Source organism: Neopelma chrysocephalum, unplaced genomic scaffold (genome assembly GCF_003984885.1).
Source record: "Neopelma chrysocephalum unplaced genomic scaffold, ASM398488v2 Primary Assembly neopelma1_253, whole genome shotgun sequence".
Taxonomy (NCBI): Eukaryota; Metazoa; Chordata; class Aves; order Passeriformes; family Pipridae; genus Neopelma; species Neopelma chrysocephalum.
Genome location: NW_020897915.1, coordinates 1,547,310 through 1,571,838, shown reverse-complemented (window position 1 = coordinate 1,571,838; position 24,529 = coordinate 1,547,310). Strand labels below are relative to the sequence as shown.

The 24,529-nt window shown below is 53.0% G+C and overlaps 1 protein-coding gene across 4 annotated transcripts; it reads right to left on the bottom strand.

The window, feature by feature from the left end:
• Positions 1–6,111: 6,111 nt before the first annotated feature.
• On the bottom strand, positions 6,112–11,767 carry LOC113977649 (maestro heat-like repeat-containing protein family member 6). Of its 4 annotated transcripts, none has more exons than XM_027703960.1 (16): positions 11,235–11,767; positions 10,973–11,037; positions 10,552–10,858; positions 10,274–10,485; positions 9,942–10,090; positions 9,532–9,679; positions 9,133–9,320; positions 8,907–9,044; positions 8,617–8,731; positions 8,308–8,445; positions 7,669–7,848; positions 7,384–7,539; positions 7,126–7,227; positions 6,903–7,005; positions 6,741–6,797; positions 6,112–6,440 (listed from the first exon to the last, which is right to left on the bottom strand). In XM_027703960.1, the coding sequence occupies exons 1-16, from the start codon at positions 11,359–11,361 to the stop codon at positions 6,262–6,264; spliced, it is 2,364 nt and encodes a 787-aa protein (XP_027559761.1). In that variant the 5' UTR covers positions 11,362–11,767; the 3' UTR covers positions 6,112–6,261. The 4 variants fall into 4 exon arrangements, with proteins under 4 accessions (XP_027559761.1, XP_027559762.1, XP_027559760.1 ...); XM_027703961.1 differs by having other exon boundaries at positions 10,274–10,453; positions 10,553–10,858; XM_027703959.1 differs by having other exon boundaries at positions 10,274–10,667; positions 10,701–10,858.
• Between the last annotated feature and the right edge of the window lie 12,762 nt (positions 11,768–24,529).

The window sequence follows — 24,529 nt, the reverse complement described above, 5'->3', positions numbered from 1 at the left end:
ACTGTTGTAACTTTTGTAACTGTTTTGGATGCTGGAAAAGCAATACCCAAGGAAAGAGGCCAAAGCCAGCAAAAATGTGGCAGGTTTCAGGGCTGCTGATAAGATGGGAGGAGTATCTGTTTTTCTCAGCGGCCAAATCATAAATGACAGTTGAAATCAAGAAGTGATTTCTATTTTTATTCATCTTTTCTATCTACTTTACCTCGCTTTCACCCTGTCTTTTTGGAAAAAAAAAAGGAAGAACCTATTGCATGTACTGCCTGTGGAAAGCCAGGGATCTGGACATTTTTTCTGTGGAGTCTCTGTCAGTTAAACAAAGCAAATGCAGATATTGCAAGCACATTATTCCTCCCTCTTTATTGGTCACATCATGGCAAACGCTGGTGTGCAAGACCTTTGCCAAGTAGTCTTTCCTCGTTTTTGTGGTCTGCTCAAGCTCATTTATCCCATCCAAACCAAACACTATGCTTAGGAAAAACATCCTGACTTTCTCTGAGGGCTGTGATGCTTCCCTTTTTCTCACATCCAGCTTTTTCTCTTTATGTGGCTTGTGGATGTTTCAGCTCATGGGGTGCTGGTGAACAATACCCATCTCTGTGTCTGTGCTCAGCATGAGCAAAACACTCTGCTCCCACTGCCATAGGCCGCTGCTCCTGCTTTTGGGGGTGGCCTCATCCTCTCACAAGCAGCTCGACCCCTTCACAGCTTCACTCCAACAGCTCAGCTTGATAACTCTTTGCTCACAGCAGACAGGAGAAGCTCCTTGTTTTCACCTGCTGCCTGTTATAAACCAGTCGGTAGCGCTCGAGTGGAAGGATTCTTTGACTTGATGTGCATTCATTAGTGAGCTTCTCTAAGGATTTGATTTAGTCAAGGAAGCAGGAGCCTTTCCAGCAGCTTCTATGTGCTCTGGCTTTATTCATTTTATTCAGTTGTTGATACCTGCTGGCACCTTGAGCAGCTGCCCCCTTCACCCTGAAGGTCATACAGTCACAGAATCACAGAATGGCTTGGGATGGAAAGGGTCTTAAAGATCACCCCATTTCGAGCCCCTGCCATGTGCAGGGACACCTTCCACTAGACCAGGCTGCTCCAAGCCCCTTCCAGCCTGGCCTTGAACACCTCTAGGGATGGGAAGATGACATGGGGTCTTTTCTCTCTCCTTCACCCAACCTTGCTGTGGGTTTTCTTCCACCCACACTGCGAAAATCAGAGCAGGCCCTTTGCAGCCACCCCCCCCTCCAGCGCCCTGGAGGCACGAAACTGGTGGAGGAGGGATTTCCCCACACAGCACCCAGCCCTCCCACCGCCCCCACTCCTGGGAGATGAGGAGAGGGAGCCCAGGAGGAAGGAGGGCTCCCCTGGGAGCTGGCAGGCACCAAGCTGGCCCTCGGAGCCAGGGAACAGCAGGATAGGGAAATGCAAAGAACAAGCACAGCCACCATGAAAACAAACCTCTTTATGCTGCAGAGCAGCACAGATCACAAAAACCATCTCCAGACAGCCTGATGGTCCTTCCTAACCCCACAGCAACCCATCAGGGCTACATTAGTGTGTGTAGAAAGACAGCTCAAGGCAGCAAATTTTGGAAATTCAAGCTTCCTTCTGGGTTGATTTCAGCCTGGGTTAATTGTTCTTTAAGATCTGGAATGGTTTTTGTGTCACTATTTGATTTGCACATAGTGATGCTCATTTATTTCAGATCATTCTTTCTCCCCCCTTTCAGCAACAACATACCTGGTGATCCAGAAACACCTGATCAAAATAAAACATATCTAGAATGTTCAGGAGGCTTTAACAGCTCTTAATAAATATGATTAGGTATAATTTAAAGGCATTAAACAGGACAGAGGATCACTGTGCTGGGTGTGGTGCCAAACAGAGAAGTGCAACCATGTTTGCTCCCCGAAATGTGCCAACTCTGAGGAGAAACTGAAAAAATCAAGGAAAACAAAGTGTTTTAACATGTTGGCAGAGAGCAAAGTGAAGCACTGAATGATCAAATGGTTTGTGGGAGGGCACACGGGGTTCTGGCAGAGCCTGGATGTGAATCTAGATCAGAAGGTGTCCCCAAGCCAGATAACTGCTGTTCCCTCTCTCACATCTGTCTCCAGGGCCCCTCTTAAGGAAGGCGCGGGGAAAAATCACCGTGATGAAAACAGCACTGCAGGAAAGGGCTGATGGAACAGTCTCATGTCTCCTGCAGCCTTGCTCCTGGCCCTCTTGGCAGGAGGAGAACATTAATGCTGGGGAGAGAGATTAATGCACAGACCTTCCAGCCAGCTCAGGGGAGGCACAACTGTGTCCATGCTCCACAAAAAGCAAGTTCAGACATGTGTCAGTACAGCTGAGCTGGCTGCATTTCTGTGTTGGATAAATACTGATTGATAAAAAGCTGCCAAGTGTTCAAATAACTGCCTTAGGAGCCTATTTTGTTTTATTTTTTTTATTGGAGTTTGCTAGTTTTTCTGCAGCAAGACCATCCCAAGCATTTGGAAGCCATCTGTGGTGACTGTGCATCCAACACTGTCCAAAAGGACGTGATGGAGGGATCAGAGATTTAAAATTCCTGTCCCCCGTGGCTCCTTACAAGCATCATTAAAAGCAGACTTTTCAAATTGATCCTGTGATGCTGAGACACTGCTTTTTTCCCATCCCATCTCCACATTTTCACTTCCAGATTTGCCCTTTGGCAGAGAGAAATGCCCATGGAAAGACAGCCCTGCATCACTGTTGGTAAAATGCTGATTTTTTTCATGTCATGCAACTTCTGTGAAACACCAGCAGGAAAAAACACAGTGGGTGGCTTTAGAAATCCATATAGAAATTGCAGTAATAGGGCTAATTACAAAAAATCATCACTTATCTGAATCCACCACTTCCCTGACAAAAAGCACACAAAACCTGTGCTTTTTAGAGGTACCTTTGGTCTCTGCAGGAGTCTGACTCTTTAAATGAAAGAAAACAAACATATGAGCAATTAGAACCCTTCTTTTTGTGGAATGCTTTCTTCCTAAGATAATCAATGTCCTAAAGACACCGTGTACAGCATATAATAATGAGAAACACACAGAAGTCCTGAGGAATTGGAATTGCACCCGAATCCTTGCTCTGCAAAAAGCACATAGCTTCTACACTGCAGGGCAGAAATCAGAATTTCTTGAAGGTCAATGACCACAGATAGAAATTTTTTTATTAGGCAATGTTAATTAGATTAAGGCTGGTCTAATCAAAGATGTGAGGAGTCGGCTTTGGCTCTGCTTGGCAGAGCAGAACCCGCCAATCCAAGTGCCACAGATGCTGAGACATTCCTTCATATGGCATGAGCCAAGTCCCGTGCGCTGCCAAGAGCTTCCTCTGAAATTCATGGGAACTGGGAGTGTGTGGCACCTGGCAAGACCAAGCTTGCTGTAAAAACCCTTTGGAAAGGATATGATTTGCATGCCAGGACCTGGTGTAGTAAACTGACTGTGGCCTCAGCTTTACTGTTTTCCAGCACGAGCCGACACCAGGATCATGGTGTAGGAAAGCTTGTAAACCAGGGTGGGGAGTCTGCAGCCTGAGGATTTACAGGCTGGAATGTCATTCATACAGCCCTGGTCACGTGGCTCCCTCTTCCATGGTTTTACAATAAAATCTTGGCTGATGTGTTAGTAAGGCCTATTTTGCCCCAAGAAAGGAAGAGATTCCCCACCACTGTTGCTGAGAAATATCAGATCCATTGCACAACTCTGCTGGGAAACGTGCAGAGGGGCCCAGCAGCTACTGAGCCAGCCTGTGCCTAGACTTGGCATTGACTTGGAGAGCACTGCAAGAGGATTGAACTCGATAAACCTTCACACCAAGTCCAGACAGAGAATGGAAAAAGGCAGATTTTCCCTTTTCCACCTGCGAGTGCCAAATCTTTAAGCTCCAAAGTCAAGGTGCCCAAAGCCAAACCTGCTGATGAGATGTGGACCCACATATTCCCCCTGTCCTTGGCACCTCAAATTCTGGTTTGGGTCCCTCAATTCAGGAAGGACATTGAGGGGCTGAAGCATTTCCAGAGAAGGGCAATGGAGCTGGGGAAGGGCCTGGAGCACAAGTCTGATGAAGAGTTGCTGAGGGAGCTGGGGAGGCTCAGCCTGGAGAAAAGGAGGCTCAGGGGGGACCTTCTGGCTCTGCAACTCCCTGACAGGAGGGGGGAGCCGAGGGGGGGTGTCAGGCTCTGCTCCCAGGGAACACAGGACAGGATGATAGGAAAAAGTCTCAAGTTACACCAGGGGATGTTTGGTTGGATATTAGGGAAAATTCTTCATGGAAAGGGTGGTCCATCCCTGGCACAGCTGCCCAGAGCAGTGGTGGAGTCCCCATCCCTGGAGGGATTTCAAAGCCATGTGGATGTGGCACTTGGGGACATGGGTCAGTGGTGGCCTTGGCAGTGCTGGGAGAAGAGTTGGACTCTATGATCTTGGAGGGCTTTTCCAACCTTAATGATTCTTGGATTGTTCTGGATCACCTGAAGGAAACCTGTGTGCCCCGTTGGTGTTCTGCTCTCCCTTGCCTTGTGCAGCAGCAGCTGCAGGAGGGATATTGGAGCTGGGACATGCAGCCGTGCTGGAGAGAGGGCTTCAACCTGTCCAGCCTGCTGTAGTGAAGGGATTGAGTCAGCTCCACGTTGATTTGAGGCCTGTTTTGTGTGCTCCCTGCCGGGAGATCTGGGAGGGCAGCACACTGGTTAAGTGCTGCCAGAAGGACATGGAAGACAGGTGAGAATCCTGCCAAAAACCTGTGCCAGCTGGGAGTGGGGGGAATGTGCTGCTGCAACGAGAGACCTGGTCTGGGTCGATCATCACAGGGCAGCTTGAAGTGACTCCATTCAGGAGCATCCTAAATGCTCCTGGTTTAGGAGCATTTACCTGGGGGGGAGATAAAACTTGCCAGCTGAGGGCTCTGCAGGTTGTGAGATGCTGCTGCCATGGGATAAAAAGGGGAAGCAGCAGTGTAAAATATTTATGGTGAGACACTGGCACAGGTTGCCCAGGGAAGCTGTGGCTGCCCCATCCCTGGAAGTGTTCCAGGCCAGGTTGGATGGGGCTTAGAGCAACCTGGTCTAGTGGTGATTCTGTCAGGAAAGTGGTGGATTCATCATCCCTGAAGTGTTCAAGAAACATTCAGATGTGGCATATGGGGCCAGAGTTGAGTGGTGGGCTTGGCAGTGCTGGGGGAATGGTTGGACTCAATGGTATCCAAGGTCTTTCCCAGTGTTAATGATTCCATGATTCCCTGCTGTGGGTTATCTGCTGTTGGTGGGAATGGGAGCACTCCTGGGCAGAGGGAAAGGCTGCAGTGTGTCCCTCCTGCAGCCTTGGCTAAAAAGAGCCAGTAGGGCTCTTCCCTGAAGGCTGGAAAGTGGGATCTGGAAGTGAAAATGAAAGGGAAATTCTCTGGGAAGTGGCAGGAGAAGGGGCAGCGTGGGAGCATCACTGCAAAACCCAGCAAGGCAAAGCAGGCAACAGGCTGGGATGTGCTTGGATGTTCCTCAGAGAATGTTCCTTGTGCTGCAAGATGCTCCCACAGCCACCCCTGTAGGCACCCTGATTCCGGATGCCAGCATGTCTCTTAAATTTGCACTGGCAGTCAGGGGGGCAGAGGCTGGCAGAGGAGCTCTGTTGTCAGGGCACACGCAGTGCCAGCTGTGCTTGCAGTCTCAAGAGCTGCCCCACTGTGGCTTTGCCCCACAGGCTGATGAGTGTCCCTTGCCCTGCCCCTCTCCAACGTGCAAGAGGACACAAGGAGTGAAGGGACAACAGAGAGCCAGAGGGAGACATTTGTGCCTCCCTTCCCTGAGAACTCCTTGGGAAGCAGTTTCCCTGAGAAGCAAGCCCCTTGCCTCCCCAGGGATGACCCAAGTCTGCAGCTTTCTTGGGGAACCCCAGCACACCCTTCAGCAAGATCTTGGAAGGGCACAGTGTTGTGCAAGTGGCCCTTCAGGACAGGCCCCTGTGCAGCCTGAAGTGCCCGTGTCCCTTTGGGTGTGCCCATGGCACAAGGGGCAAAAGAGAGGCAGGAGCGGGCCCGTGAGCTGCAGGGCTGAGGGGTTGTGCCCTTTCAGTTGCACCAAGATGCAGATAAGGGGGAGAAAGCCAGGGTTTATTTACATCAGGGCAAGGGAGGGATGAAGTGGGGTCAGGAGAAGGGAATGGAAGGAGGGAGCCGTCCCTGGGGCTGCAGAGACCAGGAGCTGCCTGGCCTTGCGGGCTGGCTCAGTTGGGCCCAGCATCAGCTGCAGCTGCAGCTGCGCTGAGAAGTGGTCCCTGGTCTGTTGCGAGGCTGTTGCAGGGACATTAGTTGTCTCAGCGGAGCAGGTGGAATTCTGGCTGCACGGCTGTAAGTGGCCACGAGTGCAGTTCTGATGTTGGAGGTGGAGGGGCAGTCGTCCTCGCTCATGGCTGCAAGGGCTGGAAGAGAGAGGAAGGGAGCCGGGGTCAGAGCGCGGCTGTGTGGGGACCCCAGGAGCCCCTCCTGCCAGGGCCATGCCGGGCAGCTCTTGGCACGGCCAGGAGGGAGCAGGGGCCAAGAGGATGAGCGGGAAGGTGCTGGGCACCCATGGGCACCCTGCCCCTGCCACGTGTGTGTGCTCTGGCCTCGGCGTGCAGGGAGCAGAGCCCTGTGCAGGCGGGGCAGGGATTGCAGCTCCCGGCCCAGGGTCTGTGCTGGTCCCCGGCAGCCCCCAGGGAGGCCCCGCTGCCCTCACTCACCCTTGAGGATGGGCCACAGGTCTTGCTGCCGCTCCCTCATGTGCCAGCCGGCGACCCCTGGGAACACAGAGGCTGTCAGGGCCCAGGGGCACAGCTCCCCCCCAGCCGGGGCCGGGGCCGAGCTGCAGCGGGACGGGGAGGGACCGCGGCCTTGGGGCTCACCCATGAACCTGACGGCCGCCTCTCGCAGGGGCTCCTGTGGGCTCTGCAGGTAGGGCAGGGCCTGGTGCAGGTGCTCGCCCCTTCCACTCACGTCCTTTTCCATCTGCAGAGAGCAGGGGGGTGTCTGTGCGGACAGCAGTGGGCAGGGGCACAGGGCCAGCCCCGCACACTGGGCATCGGGGGCTTCTCCAGCCTGGGGCTGGGCCTTGGCGCTCGTCCTTACCAGGTAGTCACAGAACCTGAAGGGCTGCTCCGTCTTCAGCAGCTGCTCCAGGTCCTTCCTGTGGAGGAAGCTTGCAGCCCAGAGCAGCGCTTCCCGAGCGGCCTGCAGAGCACAGAGAGCGGGACATGGCACCACAGCCCAGGGGACAGCCCCTGCATCCCTGCTCCAAGGCCAGCAGGAGGCTGGAGCCCTTGAGGCCCCAGGGCAGGAGGCAGCCCAGCCCCTGGCCCGGGGACACCAGAGCCCAGCAGTGCTCACCTCTGCCACGCGCTGGTTCTCATCGTGCCAGCGGAAGAACAGTGGGACCAGGCTCTGGCGCACCTGCACCTCCCAGGGCTCTGTTCCCTCTTCCGCCAGCAACTCCATCACCTCTCGGAAGAGGCGAATGGACAGCAGCTGCACGTGGCTGTTGTCCTGGGGCCAAAAAAGAGAAAGACCTTAGCACTGCCTGCTCCCAGCCCACTAGGCCCAGGCCCAGGCCTGAAAATCCACCAAGTTTCCTGGCAGCAGCCAGTGCCTGTGGCTGGGGGCACAGAGCCTTACGTTGTCAAAGACTGGCCGGAGGGCCTCAGCCAGCCTCGGGGCAGTGGAGCCGAGTCCCTCCCTGTCTTCCTCGTCCTGGAGCACATTCCGGAACACAGAGAGGGTCATCGCGACCAGCTCTCCATCTCCATCACGCAGCAGCTCCAGGAGGTGCTCAGACAGGCTGCAGATGCTTTTGGCCTGTGTGGAACACAAGGCTGTGCTGGGAAGCCCTGAACAGCTGCCCCACCAACCCCACTCTGGCACTGCAAGCCCACACTGCTGCCCCGGGGCCGAGAGGCCAAAGGCCTGTCCCACAGGGACAGTGGGCCTGTCCCCACATTCAACAACAGCACCAGCTTAGTCATCTTTAAGCTGCTTGATCTCATGCTTATGGCGCTCAATTTCTTTTTTGCAGCCACTCAATCTCTTTCTGGTGGTGATGGATCTCTTCCTCATGGTGTTTCCATAAGTCAGAGAGCTGCTCCTGCTCCTTCTCCCTGAAGTACCGCTCCTCCTTGGCCGCCGGCATCGCGGATGAAGAGGGAGGCAGGAGAGCTGGGAGCAGCTGCCACAGCTCCCGAAGCCCAGCCCCAGCCCCAGGCTGCCCTCCCCAGCCCCAGGATGCCCGTGTGGCTTCAGCCCCTGCCCCCTTCTCACCATGGAGGGATCCACACTGAGCACCAGGAGCCCTCGCAGAGCCAGGCGCCGCCTCTCTGGGCACTGGCTCTGCAGGTGCCTTGCCAGGATCCGCAGGACACTGTCGTGACAGGTGCTCATGTCCAGATAGTTGAGGATCTGGAAGGCAGAGAGCAGTGCCGGGGTGGCCGGGCGGCAGGAGCACGGAGCCGGCCAGGGCTGTGCCCAGGCAGCAGCACAGGGCACAGGGACCGTCCCGGGCAGCTGTGGCTGCCAGAGGGCAGACAGGGGGAGGCAGGCGGGCCAGGCAGCGCTGGCCATCAGGCTCACCTCGACGAGGAAGGCCAGGGCAGGCAGCTCCCAGCGGGGCCTCTCCCTGCTGAGCAGCCCCAGCAGGTGCCTTGCCAGCGGGCCATAGGAGGGGACCAACATGTGGCGCATCTCCCTGTCAGGGCAAAAAGGGAACCCTCGGCCCTCAGTCGGGTGGGCAAAGCTCTGCCAGCACTGGCTGGGCCATCCCTTGGGGCCAAGGCCCTCTGTCCCACGCCCACGGGGGCTGTGTGGGCTACCCCGTGCCCAGGGCAGAGGTGCCGGGGGCAGTGGGGACAAGGCTGTCTCACCTGGCCAGCAGCCCCACTGCGTAGTGGTGGGTGTCAGCAGAGAGCAGCGCGTCCCAGCCACGCTTGCGCTCCACTGACACCAGCTCCTGGTCCCACTGCAGCCGCCAGAGCAGGGCCTTGATGGTCTGGACCACAAAGCTGTGTGCAGAGCAAAGGCCACGTCATGCTGGGAGCCCTGGCCCCAGCCCCCAGGGCACGGTAGGGAGAGGGGACGGGCATGGAGCACCTGTTGGGCTGGGTGGGAAGGCCGTGTAGCTCCTGGACTCCCCTCCAGAAGGTGCTGACCTCCACTGGCATCTGCTCTGAGCTCATAGAAACTTGGCAGAGCAGAGCCATGAGGAGACGAGGGGCATGAAGCAACAGTGCATCTTGGCACTGGGGCTCCTGGACCATCAGCCACAGGGCCAGGGTTGCCTGCAAGAAAGCCACGAGGAGACACCATCAGTGGCCAGAGGGAGGGAGAGGCCAGGGAGAGGCAGGGGGAGCAGCTGTCCTGCTGCCCCTGAACCTGCCCCTCAGCCACATTTGCAACCCAAGGCCTGAGGGAGATGCAGCAGTGGGGGAGGATGGAGAGTCGCTGCAGAGGCGACGTGGGGAGGAGCAAAGGCCACTTCCAGAAACTCACAGCCAGGGCAAAGACGTCCGTGTGGTCCTCGTTGGAGGTGGACACGCTGTGCAGTGACCAGTCCTCCATCACCCCGAGCAGCGTTGGCAGCACCTTGTGCGCTGTGGTGGCCGAGGAGGCGATGGTCCTCCACAGGATTGCAGCAGCCCTGTGGAGCCAGAGCTCTGGGTCAGGGGGGTCTGGGCCGTGGCAGCTGTGGGGGCCCAGGTGACAGAGCCATGGTGCCTTGAGGAGCCAGGGGGGAGCATGGCAGTAGGGTCGGGGACTGACATGCCAGGGCTGGGAATGGAGGGGCCAGAGGGTCCTGGAACTGTCCACCTGTCTGTCAGAGCAGGAGGGACAGGCTGGACAGGGGGCTGGGTTGGAAAGGCTGGTGAGCCCTGAGGCAGCAAAGCAGCTGGGCCCTGTACCTGTCACACACTGGGGCACAGCGCAGGAGAGTCGTCACCACCTGCCCAGGGTGTGCCTGGGCCAGCCTGCGGATGGCAATGGGTGGCCTGACCTCTGCAGACTCCCGGCACGTGAGCCACTGGTGGATGGGGCTGACGCTGGCTGGCACCTGGAGGGGAGTGGGGGACACTTGGAGAGCTGCCAGAGCCAGCAGGTTGCCCAGCTTGGTGTGGGAAGGGCTTCCCTTCCCACCACACTCTGCTGGCCTCAAAGGCTCCGGGGGCCCAGTGGAGCCAGCTTGAGGGGCCACAAGACCCCTGGGGGGCTCGAGCCCTGACCACGGGCTGCTTACTTCATTTGCACTGGAGACACTTTTCTGCTCCAAAACCTCCACACTGGGAGCATCAGTGACACTGTGCATGGATGTGCAGCCAGTGTCTGCAATGCCCTCAGTTGTGGTGTCGGCCTTTGCCCTGACATCAGTTGGTGCCGTGTCAGAGCTTGTCTCGGTGTCGGTCAGTGCCATGTCAGAAGTGGCTGTGCCCTCAAGAGGTGCAGTGTCAGTGGCTTCTGTGCCCTCGACTGGTGCCATGTCCGAGTTTGCTGTGCCATTAACCGATGTCTGGTCAGAGGTGTCTGTGCCATCAACCGGTGCCGTGTCACAGTTGGCTGCGCAATCAATGGCTGCCATGGTGGTGGTGTCTGTGCCATCAGTTGCTGCCACGTCCGAGGTTGCTGTGCCTTCAGCTGGAGCCAAGTCACTGCTGGCTGCAGAGTCAATTGGTGCCATGTCACCGCTGGCTGCACAGTCACTCGTTGCATTGCTGCCATCAGGGTCCACCTCGAGCTTGGCTGCGCTGGTGTCAGGCTGTGCCGTGAGCTCGGGCGGTGCGGTCATGGCTGTTGTGCGCCGAACTCCCATGAATTTCAGCAACCTCTGCAGGAGAAGAAAAGTCAGGGAAGAGAGGGAAGAGGCCTGGAGTGCTCTGCCAGCGGTGCCAGGCGGAGCAGGGACAGCAGGCCCAGCCCAGGGGGGGATGGCTGCAGGTACCTGAACTGCCCTGCGGAAGCGGCCACGGGCGCGGTCCTGCTCTTCTGGGCGGTCCCGGCCTGGATCTGGCAAAGAGCGAGCGCAGTCAGAGCTGAGGGGCCATGGGAGAGGCCAGAGAACACAGACCAGCCCTGCACTCCAAAGGCAGGGCCATCCCTGGGATGCCCAGGGGATGGAGCACAGATGCTTGGCCCCCCTTTTCCCCTCCCTTTCCCTGGGCATGTCCAGAGGGGACGGGAAGGGGCCCAGCTCCAGCACTCACCCTGCTGCAGTGGCTGGAAGTGCTGCACCTCCTCCTCTGGTTCCTGCGCTGGGCCAGCTCCAGGGTCTCTCCTGTTGTTCCTGTTCCTCCGGAGCAGCGGGCACAGGCCGAAGCATCCCCCCGCCATGGCACAGTCTGGCCTCGAGGGCACCTGCGGGAGAGAAACCTCGGAAAAACCCCTGGCGGCCAAGGGTGACACAATGGCCTGCGGGGCTCCTGCCACAGGGGCTGGTGATGGTTTGGAAAAGCCCCTGGTGGCAAAGTCTCAACAAATGGCCTCAAGGGCCACTGCCACAGGCACTGGTGACTCCTCGGAAAAGCTCCGGGTCACCAAGGCCCGTGGCCTGGCCTCGAGGGCCACTCCCACAGGGAGTGGGGTCACCTGGGAAACGCTCCGGGTTCCCAACTCCTGTGGTCTGGCCTCAAGGGATCTTATTCGAAAGCAAACTCTCAGAAACGCTCCTGGTCGACAAGGAATGAGTTGGCTGTGAGGAGGCTCCTCACAGCACCGCTCTGTCCCGTCCTGCCCAGTCGCCCGCTCTGAGCACGGTGCCGTGGCCGCGTTGCCGCCAACACCTTTATCACCACGTGTCACAAAGGACACCGTCCCATGCCCTGGGCGACAGCCACCCTGTCACAAAGGGCCCTGTGACACACTGCCACGGGCCCTGGGGCCTCCCCCAGCCTGGCCAATCTGCCCCAACTTGGAAGGAATCCATTCCCTAAATCAGCTGCAGCCACTGGGGGCAAGGCTTGGCATCTGTGCCAAGGCAGAAGCTGTGGCTCCTTCCTGGCATCATTTCTTCATGAAGATCATAACCTGCAGCACAAAAACTCCTTGGCTGCGAAGGCCCAGAAGCATCTGGCACTTAATCCTCCTAAATTCAGGGAATCCTGACTTCCCATTCCTCAACACAAGGAGCTCAAAGAAGTTGCAAACTTCCCAATGTCACTGAATTGGAGGACCTGAGAATGTCAAGTATTTGGAAGTTTGCTTCCCATCTCAAACCTGCAACTCATTTGCCTTCATGTGGTCCACTGAGAGTCAACTTCAAAACATGAACCGAGGCAAAAAATCTGGGCATTGATTGGTTTGCAAATGGTTTTCTGTTAAGGAATAATAATATGAATATTCAAACCAGGGAAAAATAAAACTACCCAAAATGATCACAGCTGAGGCTAAAATGCATTTCCGCAGGAACATCAACACCCTCACCCCACACACTCCTCTCAGTACTTTCTGGCTCTGCAACTCTCTGACTGGAGGGGGGTGCTGGGGGGTCAAGCTCTGCTTCCAGGGAACAAGGGGCAGAAGGAGAGGAAACAGCCTCAAGTTACACCAGGGGAGGTTTACGTTGGCTATTAAGGAAAATTTTTCATGGAAAGGGTTTTTCAACCCTGGCACAGGTGCCCAGAGCAGTGGTGGATTCACCACCCCTGCAGGGATTTAAAAGCCGTGTGGATTTTGCACTTGGGGACAGGGGTCAGTGGTGGACGTGGCAGTGCTGGGGGACGGGTTGGACTCGATGATCTTAGAGGGCTTTTCCAACCTTAATGATTTCGTGATTCCATCTTCACAGAGAGTCCTCACAGTTCACCAGCACCTCAGCCATGTATAAACGTAGCTCAGATGTTGCTGGTCCTGTGGTGGTGGTTGGGAATCCCAGAAGAAGATGTCTCATGGCCAAGATTGATGGTAGAAGAAACCCCAAAGGGCAGAACTGCCTTGCCAAATGTTTTTGCCAGTATTTTGTGTTTTGAAGCTCATGCCTTCAGGTATTTTCCTGAAGACAAATTCACCAGCGTTGTCATGAGGATTTATTTAGTCATTCCTGCAGCAAAATACTGCTACAAACCTTGCTTACCTGGCAGCTGAGCTCCTTTCTTGCTGGTGATTCTTATCTCTGAGTTGAGCAAAGCACATGAAATATGCTTTCATCTGATTGGGAAGCAGGTTAGAAGGATAAGAAGAGATAAGAAGGGACTTGTTTGCCAGTGGGATATGCGAAGATTACAGGAACCTTGCATCAGTCCTGCACAACAGCAAGGTGGCTGATGGAGCCTCTGAGAGGCAATAATCAGGACTCACCCCAAAATATATGGTGCACCTCGTGTGCATTTTGTTGTGACTGAGCCTCTGGCACTTTTTTTGTGTGTGTATGTTTCGTTTATACACAAAACTCCAAACCAAAACCAACCAACCAGACAAAAAAACCAAACAAAACAGATCCCCCAAAAGTGTTTATGATGTTATGTGAATTTTTCTGTTATCTCACCTACTCCAGCTCCTATGAGCCGGACAATGAAATTTCACAGAATTCTGTGACTTGGAAGGGACCCACAAAGATCAGGGAGTCCAATTCCTGGCCCTGCACAGGACACACCAACAATCCCACCATATGCCTGAGAGGCTTGTCCAAATGCTCCTTGAGCTCTGTCAGGCTTGGGCCGTGACCACTGCCCTGGGGAGCCTGTTCAGTGCCTGACTACTCTCTCTGGATGAAGAAATTTGACCTAGTTCTGAAGGCATGCAACCCAGTCTTGCTCTCCTTGGCATCAGAAGTAAATTTAAGCAACCTCTTCTCTCCTTACCCATTTACTGCTCTATTTCAGCCTGTAAGTCCCATTAATTTTGTTTTTTGCAGATCCCAGTTTTACAGGGAAAACGTTTGGATTTTATTGCTATCGTATGCTGTGAAGGTTTGACTCAATATCTACTCTAAACGAGAAAAGTGTATAAAAAAAAAGTGGCCTTTTCTGATCTGAGGACCTTGCACAACACATGAAGATTTTGTAACAGCAGCTGGTCCAAGGGTCCTACTGGGACATGAGATCCTGGCTTTGCTTTTGAGAAGAAATTCTTGCTTGTGAGGGTGGGGAGGCCCTGGCACAGGTTGCTCAGAGAAGTTGTGGCAGCCCTATTCCTGGAAGTCTTCAAGGCCAGGCTGGACAGGGCTTGGGGCAACCTGGTCTAGTGGAAGGTGTCTCTGCCCGTGGCACGGGGTGGAATGAAATACTATTTAAGGTTCCTTCTAAATGAGCCTTATTTTATGCACAGAGCAGCCCCATGAGCATCTGTAAGTCCTGCTGACACTCTGAATCACTTTGGAAAAAAAAGACTTCGTCCTGCTTCAAAATCAGCCAAACTCCCATCATCTTCCCCGGGGCCAGGATGTTACCCTGGGACTCTCTGTACCACAAGCTGTTCTGTGCAGATGGACTCTGATCCTCTTCAAAGCTTCACTGGTTTTCCTAGGGCTGCAGATGGCTCAGGGATCTCCTGCACTGATCAGGGCTGGAGCAAGTGCTCAGAGGAAAGAGCCAACAGAGCCACCAGCTTGGAGGGACTGCCACGTGCTGTAGCTGGACCAGCTTTGCAGATCCTACAGCCTTCTGGAGCTTTCCTACTGGGGTGGTGGGCCAGAATATGCCAACCAGGAGCCAGGGGAAGATAGCAGCAAAGTTCAAACCTGAGTGTGCTGCTAAACGCTGCTTAAAATTCCTTGGAGATTTCAAGGACAAAGAGCGATGTCAAACAACTCCCCTCCCTTGGAGTCCACTTTTTTCCTAATGTCACTGTTTTCCACACGATGGCAAACCAAGTATCCTCTCTATGTGTGGTGAAAAGGTCAAACCCACTGCAATTTGGGAATATAATGCTTCCAACCAGGGCTTTCCTGAGGAAAACATTTCCCATAAATTTCTGACATTACTAATCCTGGAAAAGTACTGCTTGAGCCATGAATGGTGGTAATCAGAAGGGGAAAAATATAGGGAGATGTCTTGTATGACCACGAGATGGCAGCTGGAGCCTGGGAAGTTCTTTGTGGACACAGTAGCTCCCATGGAAAACAGAGTCATTTGCCAACCCAGTCTGCATTTGGGAATATGCACCTGCACCGCGTTGGCTTTGAACATTTCGCGTGCGTGCTCTGAGTGGGAGAGCTCTGGAATATCTGATTACCCCTTTCATTTCCCAGCTCCTCTGGGCCTTCCTCGATTAGTCAGTATCAAATAAATGGTTTTAACCAATGTAATCCCTGTTGATAGGAAAACAGCAGAGCACCTGGTTTAACACGGCTGTTAGGATCCAGGCTGCTCCGACACCTAATTCAGCTGAGATCCGGAGCCAGACGCTCTGCCCTCCTCATGCCATGACTTTTCCTGTCTGCAATTTCTCCTCGAGCTGGACTTTAAAAGGCTAATTATGCGTGTTGGTAATCAATGATTGTGCTTCATTCCAGAGGAGACCACATTTCAGCAGCAGTTTAAGCAAGCCCTTGGATGCCCTTCATCCCTGCAATGCAATTTGGATGGGCTCTGCAAAGCTCTGGCCTGTGGAGGTGCCCCCCCCAAGGTTTGGGAGAGGAGTCACAAGCAGTTAAACAGCTCTCGATGCAGGCAGGGTGAGGCCTGAGGTTTCTCAGCCTTGTTAAGATCCTCACAGGGATCAGAGAAATGTGAACTGGAAAGCGGCACTTTAGGGCAGAAATTAATTATCCTGGTACAATGAAGGAATGTTCATTTACATAGATGGATTTTCAGACCGTGGAAGAAGCACATGTGGTGGTCAAGGTAGCAATTTGGAAATCCTGCTGGGAAGCCATTTGGTTTGGAGCCAGCCTACATGAGAACTGTCAGTGCATTTGGCTGCTTTCCCCAGAAGTGACAGCGTGGTACGTTCCATCCCCACCTTTCCCAGCTGCTCTGCATATGCCAACGCTGCACGGGAATCCTGCCCTTTGCATCGTGGAAAATATGCTATAATTTCCATATTTCTGCCTGCGGAGATCTTCACATGATGTTCAGCCATCACCGCCTATCTTCACTCAGTAATTCCCTATTGGACCATTGTTTTCCCAGCTGGGGAGTTGATAATCATGACACAAACTGCTGCAGCGCCGAGCAATTTTCTCAGCTGAGCCAGGTAACAGCACCTGCCCCTTCAGAACCTCCTTAAAGAACAAAAGAAATTGGTATTCAGTTTATAATTCATCTTATTGTGGCGCTCTGAGGTGCTGGTTGGCACAACTGAAGCCAGAGGAAGATGGTGTGATTCCCCCAAGCTAGGACAGACCCACCCTCCTAAAGCCTGATACCCCTCAAGATGACCACGTTGCCCATGACATCTCATGCCAGAAGAAAACATACCTGCTCCTCTCCTACCTTGCTTTTACCTGCCATGAGGAGACAGTTGCTAGGAGCTGTCACGCTTCTTGCAGCAGCAGGAGGGGATTTCTTGGCAATTGGGAAGTGACAGGAAACAGTCACTGTGGGAATGCTGAGCAGAACAAGGAGAAAATTGTTATCAGCCCTGGAAAAAGGTGAAGCAACATCCCAGTGATTTCTGTGCTTCTTGAACAGTTTGGTTTGTGGGAAGGGAACTGCCACCGCTCCGGGTGAATTTGTTTCCTCTTTCCAAAGAGCGTAAGCTGATTTTATAGGACAGGGGAACACAGCCGGTTCAGAGCTGCTGGCTTCTCTTTTCCCTGACCTATTGTGAGTTATTTACAAAGGTTTAGACCGAGTTAAAACAAAGATGAATTTCAGAGCCTGTGGGTTAATATCTTGCAGCTGCTTTTCTGAGGCCTGATCCAAGGACCAACAATGTTACCAGGCACCTTCCCTCTGACATCAGGGGGCATTAGGATAGGATTTATGCATTTGGCAGAGGTTTTCTAATAATTTATTTAAACACTGGAGAGAGCAGCAGTGATTCAAGTCAGGCTGAAGGTTCAAGATTAGCACTGGAGTGCCAAGTCTTGTGGGTTTGCATGTGTTTGGAAATGGGGCACTAACCTCGTGAGTGAGAGAGATCTCATGAGGGGGGGACAATTCCCACCCTATTCTCCCCTCATCTTCAAAGCTGTTGCATCCTGATGACACCCTCTTGCCGTCCCCGGGGGCTCTGTGGGTTCTCAGGAGCCAGGTCATAGAATCACAGAATGGTTTGGGTTAGAAAAGACCTTAAAGATCATCTCATTCTATCCCCCTGCCATGGGCAGGGACACCTTCCACTTGAATAGGTTGCTCCAAGACCTGTCCAACCTGGCCTGGAACACTTCCAGGGATGGGGCAGCCACAGCTTCTCTGGGCACCCTGTGCCAGGGCCTCACCACCCTCACAGGGAAGGATTTCTTCCTAATTGGTCATACACTGATGGGTTCACACTGCTCCTGTCCCACTGCTCTTTGACCATTTTCTACAACCAGGAAGCCAAGTGTCCATGGATGCAGTCACACAACAGCTTCTGGAGATGATTCACCTGTGAATGTGAGGCACTGGGTCTGTGTGTCTCGATATGAAGCTGGTTCTGCAGCCAGGAGCTGGGATACCAATTGATGTCCCAGGCAGTATAAAGAGGGAATTAAAAAAAGAGGAAAGCGACCTTACAGATCACAACAGGGATCATGAACTCCAAAGCCTGAAAGCCAGGAGGTGTGTAAGGAATCACAGAATCATTTAAGTTGAAAAATCCTTCTAAGATCATGGAGTTCAACCATTTCCCCAGCACTGCCAAGGCCACCGCTGACCCCCACATCTACAGGAAGATGAAAGGAGACATTGAGAAAAGTTAAGCAACATCATCTCTTGGTCATTGCAGAGGGCAGTGTCTCCCTGCAGCAGAGCTGTTTGCAGGCTCCAGTGATGTCCCTGGGAATTGCTAGGCAGTGCCTGCTGTGGGATGGGGCACTGGAAAGGGAATGGGCCTTTTCTCTGCTAAAAAATACAGATCTTCTGAGCCTTTGGGGTCTCCCTCAGCATCTCCTAAGCCCTCCCACAGTGCAGATGCAGTGAGAGGATCAGTGGGAAGAGGTGTAGGCTGTCATGTCCCAATTATACCCTCTGCTAGAGAGGACCCGGTGTGAGACTGCTGGAGTTCTTAATGGAAGTGGAGTTGGAACTCAGTGGTCTTTAAAGTCTCTTCCAACCCAAACCATTCTATGATTCTATGATCCTTTTTGCTTTCCTGTCCTGGCAGCAGGGATTTGGCAAACCAGTGGATGAAAACTTGGAAGATCCCCTGGTTTTAATGCTCCTTGAGCATGTAAAGAGCAGCTCCTTCATGCAGCCTGCTCTCTTGAAGCTGTTGGGGCAGGGCAGCTGAGTTCTTTTCAGGCACGAGCACCAGTCTCTTGTTGGGATGTTGCTTCTGCAGCCTGGCCAAGGGAAGCACTTGCACAACTGCCAGCCCATCCCTTGGCCTGGCTGGGCCACAGCTGGGCTGCCATGGGTCCTGCCTGACCAGGGGCGGGCTCACAGCTGTGCCCCAGTTGAGTGGAGAACTTGGGATCATAAACAGCTGAAAACTGGGACATCCCTGAGGGGTTCTTTCCATAGTCATCCCCAGCCAGAAATACCGGGGCTGTGATTTCTAAATCCCAGCCTCTGGATTTCTTTCTGGCAGATGTCTGCATCCTTTTCTCACTGCACTCCTTCAGTTTCACAGTGCCCCTTCCCAAATTCCCGTGCACAGCGTGGGATGACCTTGTAGATCCAGGGCCTGCAGTGAGCAGGCTTATGTCACCCAAAGCAAGAGGCTGCTAAAAGCAAGAGGTATAAAAGGCCAGGCTGGATGGAGCTTGGAGCAACCTGGTCTAGAGTATTGTCCCTGCCCTGGCAGAGGGTTGGAATGAGATGAACTTTAAGATTCCTTCCAATCTAAACCATTGTATGAAAGAGAGTCATTCCCATCCTCAGGAAACTGGACCAGTGGATTTCTTGTCTGAAGATGTGCCCATTCATGCCACTTCCTTACCTCTTTCCAGCAGCAATAAATAGAAAGATAAATCAGTGTTTTCTCAGCAGTGCCCATATCCGGAGCGAGGAAACTGCACCGGTGTCACGGTCCCTTCAGCCTTTGGAGGAGAGTGCACTCCTGCCATCTCATGGACATCTCGTGAACAAGGAGGAATTTCTCAACAGGAAGAGGGGATTATGATGAATTTTTCTTCAAATCTAGTTCAACAGTCGAGAATTTAGCTAAGTATTAAACAGATTAATTTTTTTTTGCCTTTTTGCAGGCTTTTGATTGTGCAGTTTTCATAATGAGCTCAATGTGGTTGTTTCCGATTTGGCCCCGTAGCATCTGGCAGGGAGCCTCCGCCTGAATGTGAGTCTTGCTGCATCCAGATTTGATTCCTTTTCCTTGGCACGGCTTTCCCTCCTGCTGATGGAAGCTTTAAAGAAAAAAAAAAATACCATGACATCTGAAACACTGCCAAAAAACATCAACATGCTTTCTGGCTGCCATCTATTGTGCAATGCAAACCTCTTAAGATTTAATATTTCTAAAACTGCAGTGCACCTGCTTGCAAGAAAAACTACCTTGTCACATGATGACATGTTTTGTTAAATCACTTTTTTTAAAAAAAATTATTTATTAGCTTTAGAATGTGAGTTCCCTCCCTTTGTCCTTTCTTTTTTCTTCTCCACCCCAAGATTTGTCCATGAAAAAATTCTTCCTCTTAGAATTGTGATTTGTAATTGTATGATGCATTTCCCACTCTCTGCTTTTGATAGATCCTTGTGGGTGCATTTGTCCTGAAGACACTAGTGCCTGCTAGACCCAAGCACCAGATAAAACCCCAGTTTGGCCCAACTGGGAATTTGCCAGTGCCTGCAAGGTCAAGTTGGTTCAACCAGCTCTTCACTACCCATCACTGGACTGAAGAGGGCTCTGCTGTCTGGCCAAACCTCTCTGCCTGCCACAAAAGAAAGTTTCTTCTTCTGTTTGATTTTTTTTTCTTCCCCAGTTGCTTTTCAAGGTAGATTTCAGCTCCACAGGTGCTTTGCTGGGGTGGGAATCTGAAACGAGAGCTGGATGTCGCAGGTGAGCTCAGGTGGGCCAGGGGAGCTCAGAGTGGAGAAGTCTCCTGAGAAACAAGTGGCATCGCTTCATTTTGCTCCCACCTGGTAGATCAAAGTATTTCTCATCGATAACGACTCCCAAGTCGCCTTCCAGGTGTCACAGAGATAAGGTGCTTTGCTCAGGTTACACTTACCTGTTGCTGCACAAACAACGTGTGCTCGCTTCACAGGGATTGCTCTTGAAAGACCTTCTCCTAGTTTTCAGAGGGGTGGCAGCATAGTCTCACTTCCATTTCCCTTTGCCGAGTTGTCTTTTGAGTCCCTTCATGCTTCTTCCACCTTCAGAAGGTGTAACACCACCAGAGTTTCCCACAAATAACCAAAAAGCCTTGTTGTTTTGCTTCACCCAATATCGGGCAACCTGGCCTGTGGGAGAGTGAGGACTGAGCCTGAGTCTGTGATCTCCATCACCTTTGTGGTCATTTGGCCTAGTGGAAGGTGTCCCTGCCCATGGGGGCTTTGGAATGAGATGGTCTTTAAGGTCCCTTCCAACCCAAACCATGCTGGGATTCTATGATTCTCTGCCTGTTGCACAATGACAATGATCAGAAATCCCCCGGGAGACAAACACAGCCTCATTTCTGTCATGTTTGGGCTCTGTCTGGGATGTTTAAACACTCTGTTGAGACCATGGTGGGAGACTGTCAGAGGAGTGTAAGAGCCCTGGCCATCTGGTCTCTGGCTGCTGAGCTCCTGGCTTCCTCTGGCCTCTCATCTCCTTCCTCCCACAACCCACAACCTGCTTTTGATTCTCCACAACTAGAAAGGCAAAAGTGCCTGTTCAGGTTTCCTCCCCTCTCTGGCTCCCTGGCCTTTGAGGGAAGGATCGTGGAGAGCTTTTGAGGTGGATGAATTTAGCTGCTCCATCTGAAGAAAAAGAAAAAACAAACCCAAAGTTCCCTGTTGCTCGGAGGTGCTCCAGAGGGAGGATCTCAGCAGCTGAACATTGTAACTGTGGGTTCGCTTGGGCGGGTCAGAAATAGCAGTCTCTCTTGCACTCATTTTACAGGTGAGGAGCTGGGAAAGCCAAGGCGGCCTTACTCAAAGTCCTGCAAGAACCCTGCAGTAAAATTCAGTGCTCCAGTCCCTTCAGAGCAGATGTTAGAACTTCCAGTGTCTGCCCTTTAGCAGCAAACTGAGGTGAGGAGGAGTTCACCTTGCTGCTCCAAGCCTTGTGTCTCTGTTACCAGCCCCTGTGATGTTTAATTAAAAGAGGTAGACATAGGCAACCCCTTCCTCCTCTTGGCTGTGTGTTGTTTCGGGGGTGGGGGGCAGCTTGCAGTGACAGACAGATGCACCAGCCTCCCAAACCACCCGGTGCTTTCAGCAGCTGCTGAATAAATGGAGATCCCAGTGAAGTTTGTCCATATTTATCTGTGCTGCATGCAGCACATGAGGGTCAGCTAATTACAGGCTGTACCACCACACGCAGAAATGATCCTGGAACAGTTTATTGGAGCAACAGGAAAGCAGGTTCAGGGCAGCCAGGGATAAATGCACTAACTACAGAGTGTTAATATATGCAGTGCCATTTTGGGGCAGGCTGTGGGTCAATCCGCCATTTTGGGGCAGGCTGTGGGTCAGCCTGCCATTTTGGGACAGGCTGTGGGTCAGTCCGCCATTTTGGGGCAAGCCATGGGTCAGCCCGCCATTTTGGGGCAGGCTGTGGGTCAGTCTGCCATTTTGGGGCAGGCTGTGCATTCGGCTGCCACCATTTCGGTGTGGCCCACAGGCGTGTGAAGCAGCAGCCATCCCACCGACACAGAGCTCGCCCTGTTTCCACCCCCATTTCCCACCTGGTTGTTTTGAGCCAGCCAACCATTCGTCTGGTCTCCCACACCTTCCCCAGGCACACCCCCATGGGGTGCTCCCTGCTGCACTGGAGCTGTTTGCCTCACCTCATGCCTCAGTCTCTCACCCACAGCTTGCCAGACTCCCAGGGGAAGCTTCAGCAGTGCCATCAGCCCTGTTTTCATCGCCTTCAGAAATACAAAGACATGTTCCCCCGGGAGGTGGTGCTTTGGCCAGAATTTCCCCTCAGAAGATGCCAGTGCCCTCAGGCCCCAGGTGCTGTGGCAACTTTGTAGAGCACCATGAGGGGTGTTGCTGTATCATGCTTGCCCGGAGAGCAATTGGAGCCCCAGTGGTTGCACTCAGGCCAGGATTCAGCTCCCACATGCTTGCTCTACCTACTCTAACCCACACATTTCCTGCTAAAACAGTCTAAAACCAAATGATGCAGCTTAAAATCTTAAGGACCCATGAAGGATGAATATGTTACCATGAGATGAGCTAATGGGACTTGAGCATAAGAATCCTGTTGGAGAGAAAATAAAAGCCAATAAAGGCAGCCTTGGTCTACCAAATCCTTAGGAAGATGTCTGAGGGGCCTTTCTCCCTGCCTGATGTCAACACAATGACAGAAGTCCAGTTGAAGGTGTCAACTGGTCAGAGTTTGCAGCAGTGGGAGGAGGGCAGCACCGTGACCTGGGAGGGGGTGATCGAGGCATCCTCGGAGTGGTGGAAGGAGCACAGTGTGTTCTCCAGCAGCCATTCCCTCACAAAGGGACACTCCAGCTCTGTGTGGACGATGATGTCTCTTGCCAGCCTCTGCTCCACAGTACCTAAAGCAAGGTGGAAGGTGTGTCCCAAGGACAGGTTGCAGGGAAACAAAGAGGGGGCAGAGAGCACAGTCCTCATGAAGGCTCTATCTTTCAAGGGCACTGCTCATCCTGATGGCTGTAGCAGCACCAGGGAGAAATCATTCCAGAAGAGCTCCCTGAAAACATGGAGGAAGTGGCTACCATCCACCACCGTGGAAGTACCTCCACCACTGTGCATTTGTTGTGCAGGTCCTGTACTGAACTCTGGAGGCGGTTTTCAGAAACCATGACAAAATCGCCATCATCATAGGGACCTCCTTCAGTTCCTTCCTCCTCCTGCCCTCAGCGTTTCCTCCTCTTCCTCCTCCACCTCCATGTCACTGCTGGAGCTCTCCTTCTAACTGCTTTTCTGGAGGCACCAGCAGAGCCCAAAGAGCAGGACAAGGACTAGAGGAAGGGCCCAGAGCTGCCACAGTCACAAGACATTCCTGAGCATGGCTCCACAGGACACACAGCTCTCAGCTGGGGTCGTCTGCTCCATCTGCTGTGCAGGACAATTCATCTCCTCATCCCCACAGCTCTGGAGGGGGACCAATTTTTCCAGTTGCCCCAAGGCAGGAGCACAGACACGTGGGGGAGCCTTTAGTTCCAGCATCAGAGAAAGCAGAGCCCACCAGAGCAGCGGTTCTGCTACAAAATGCTCCCCAACTCTGCAGCAGCTGCGCAGCCTCTCCCTCTGCCCGTGATCCCTGCAAAGGGATGCACAGACACTCACAGACACAGTGTTTGCTCAGGCACCACATTTATGGGCATGTTGGTATGGAGTGCAGCTCCCAGAGGGAATGGACTCTCTGGGAAAGGGAGGGCAGTCAGTGTCCAGGTGGTACTGGGAGTCTCTGGTTCCAGGCTCCTTCCACGTCCCCTTCAGATGTGGGGGAAAGGTGCAGCAGCAATTTCCACTGCCAACAGAGCAGCCCCTTCTCTGTGTCCAGCACTCCCAGAGAGGTGGCACCACCCTGGGGAGGTTTAGGGTGTGAGATGCATTAAAGGGATAGAAATTGAACGAAAAGAAATCCCCTTGAGTTCCAGCTTGTCATCTGAGAGCTGAAGTGCCAGGTACAAATAATTTCCGATTAGAACCAGTTCAGCAGTACAGGTCTGTTCGAGTACAATAAGAAGTTGCACAATCCAGATTCTGGAATGTTTTATTGAAACAACGGGAAAGCAGGTTCAGGATTACTGAGGATAAATGCACTAACTGCATGTTAACTAATGTCACGCGTTTGAAAAGAGATGTTAGAATTTTTTCCCAAGTGCCCCCCACCCAACCCCATGTGTTTCTTCCCGGATGGGACCGGGAGGGGGGTGGGACCGAGCGGGGCCTCACGTGGTGGGCAGCGCAGGAGCAGGGGGAGGGAGAGGGAGCGCAGAGAACGACCGAGAGAGAGAGAGACCGACCCATCTCAGAGCAAGGTATTCTGCTTTCAAGACTGCCTGTGGGGAAAAAGGACTTTTTTTTCGTTGCTGGCTGCAAGCACACGTGGCTGCGAGCAGCTTTTGAAGTGCCGGGACAGTCCTGCCTTTCCCCGCCTCCCTCCACGGATTGCCGTGGGTTTCTCCCCCCACCTGGGGAATAGGGACTTTGTTTTGTTTCTTCTGAAAGTTTTTGATTGCACCATTTGTTGTTTATTCAGATTTTGTTAATAAAAAGCTGTTTCTTTTCCGCACTTCCACCTGAAGTCTCTTAATTTCTAAGTTGTAATCTTGTTAAACTAATACAACTACTTATAAATTAACTCCCATTAATATATAGACAGTGTC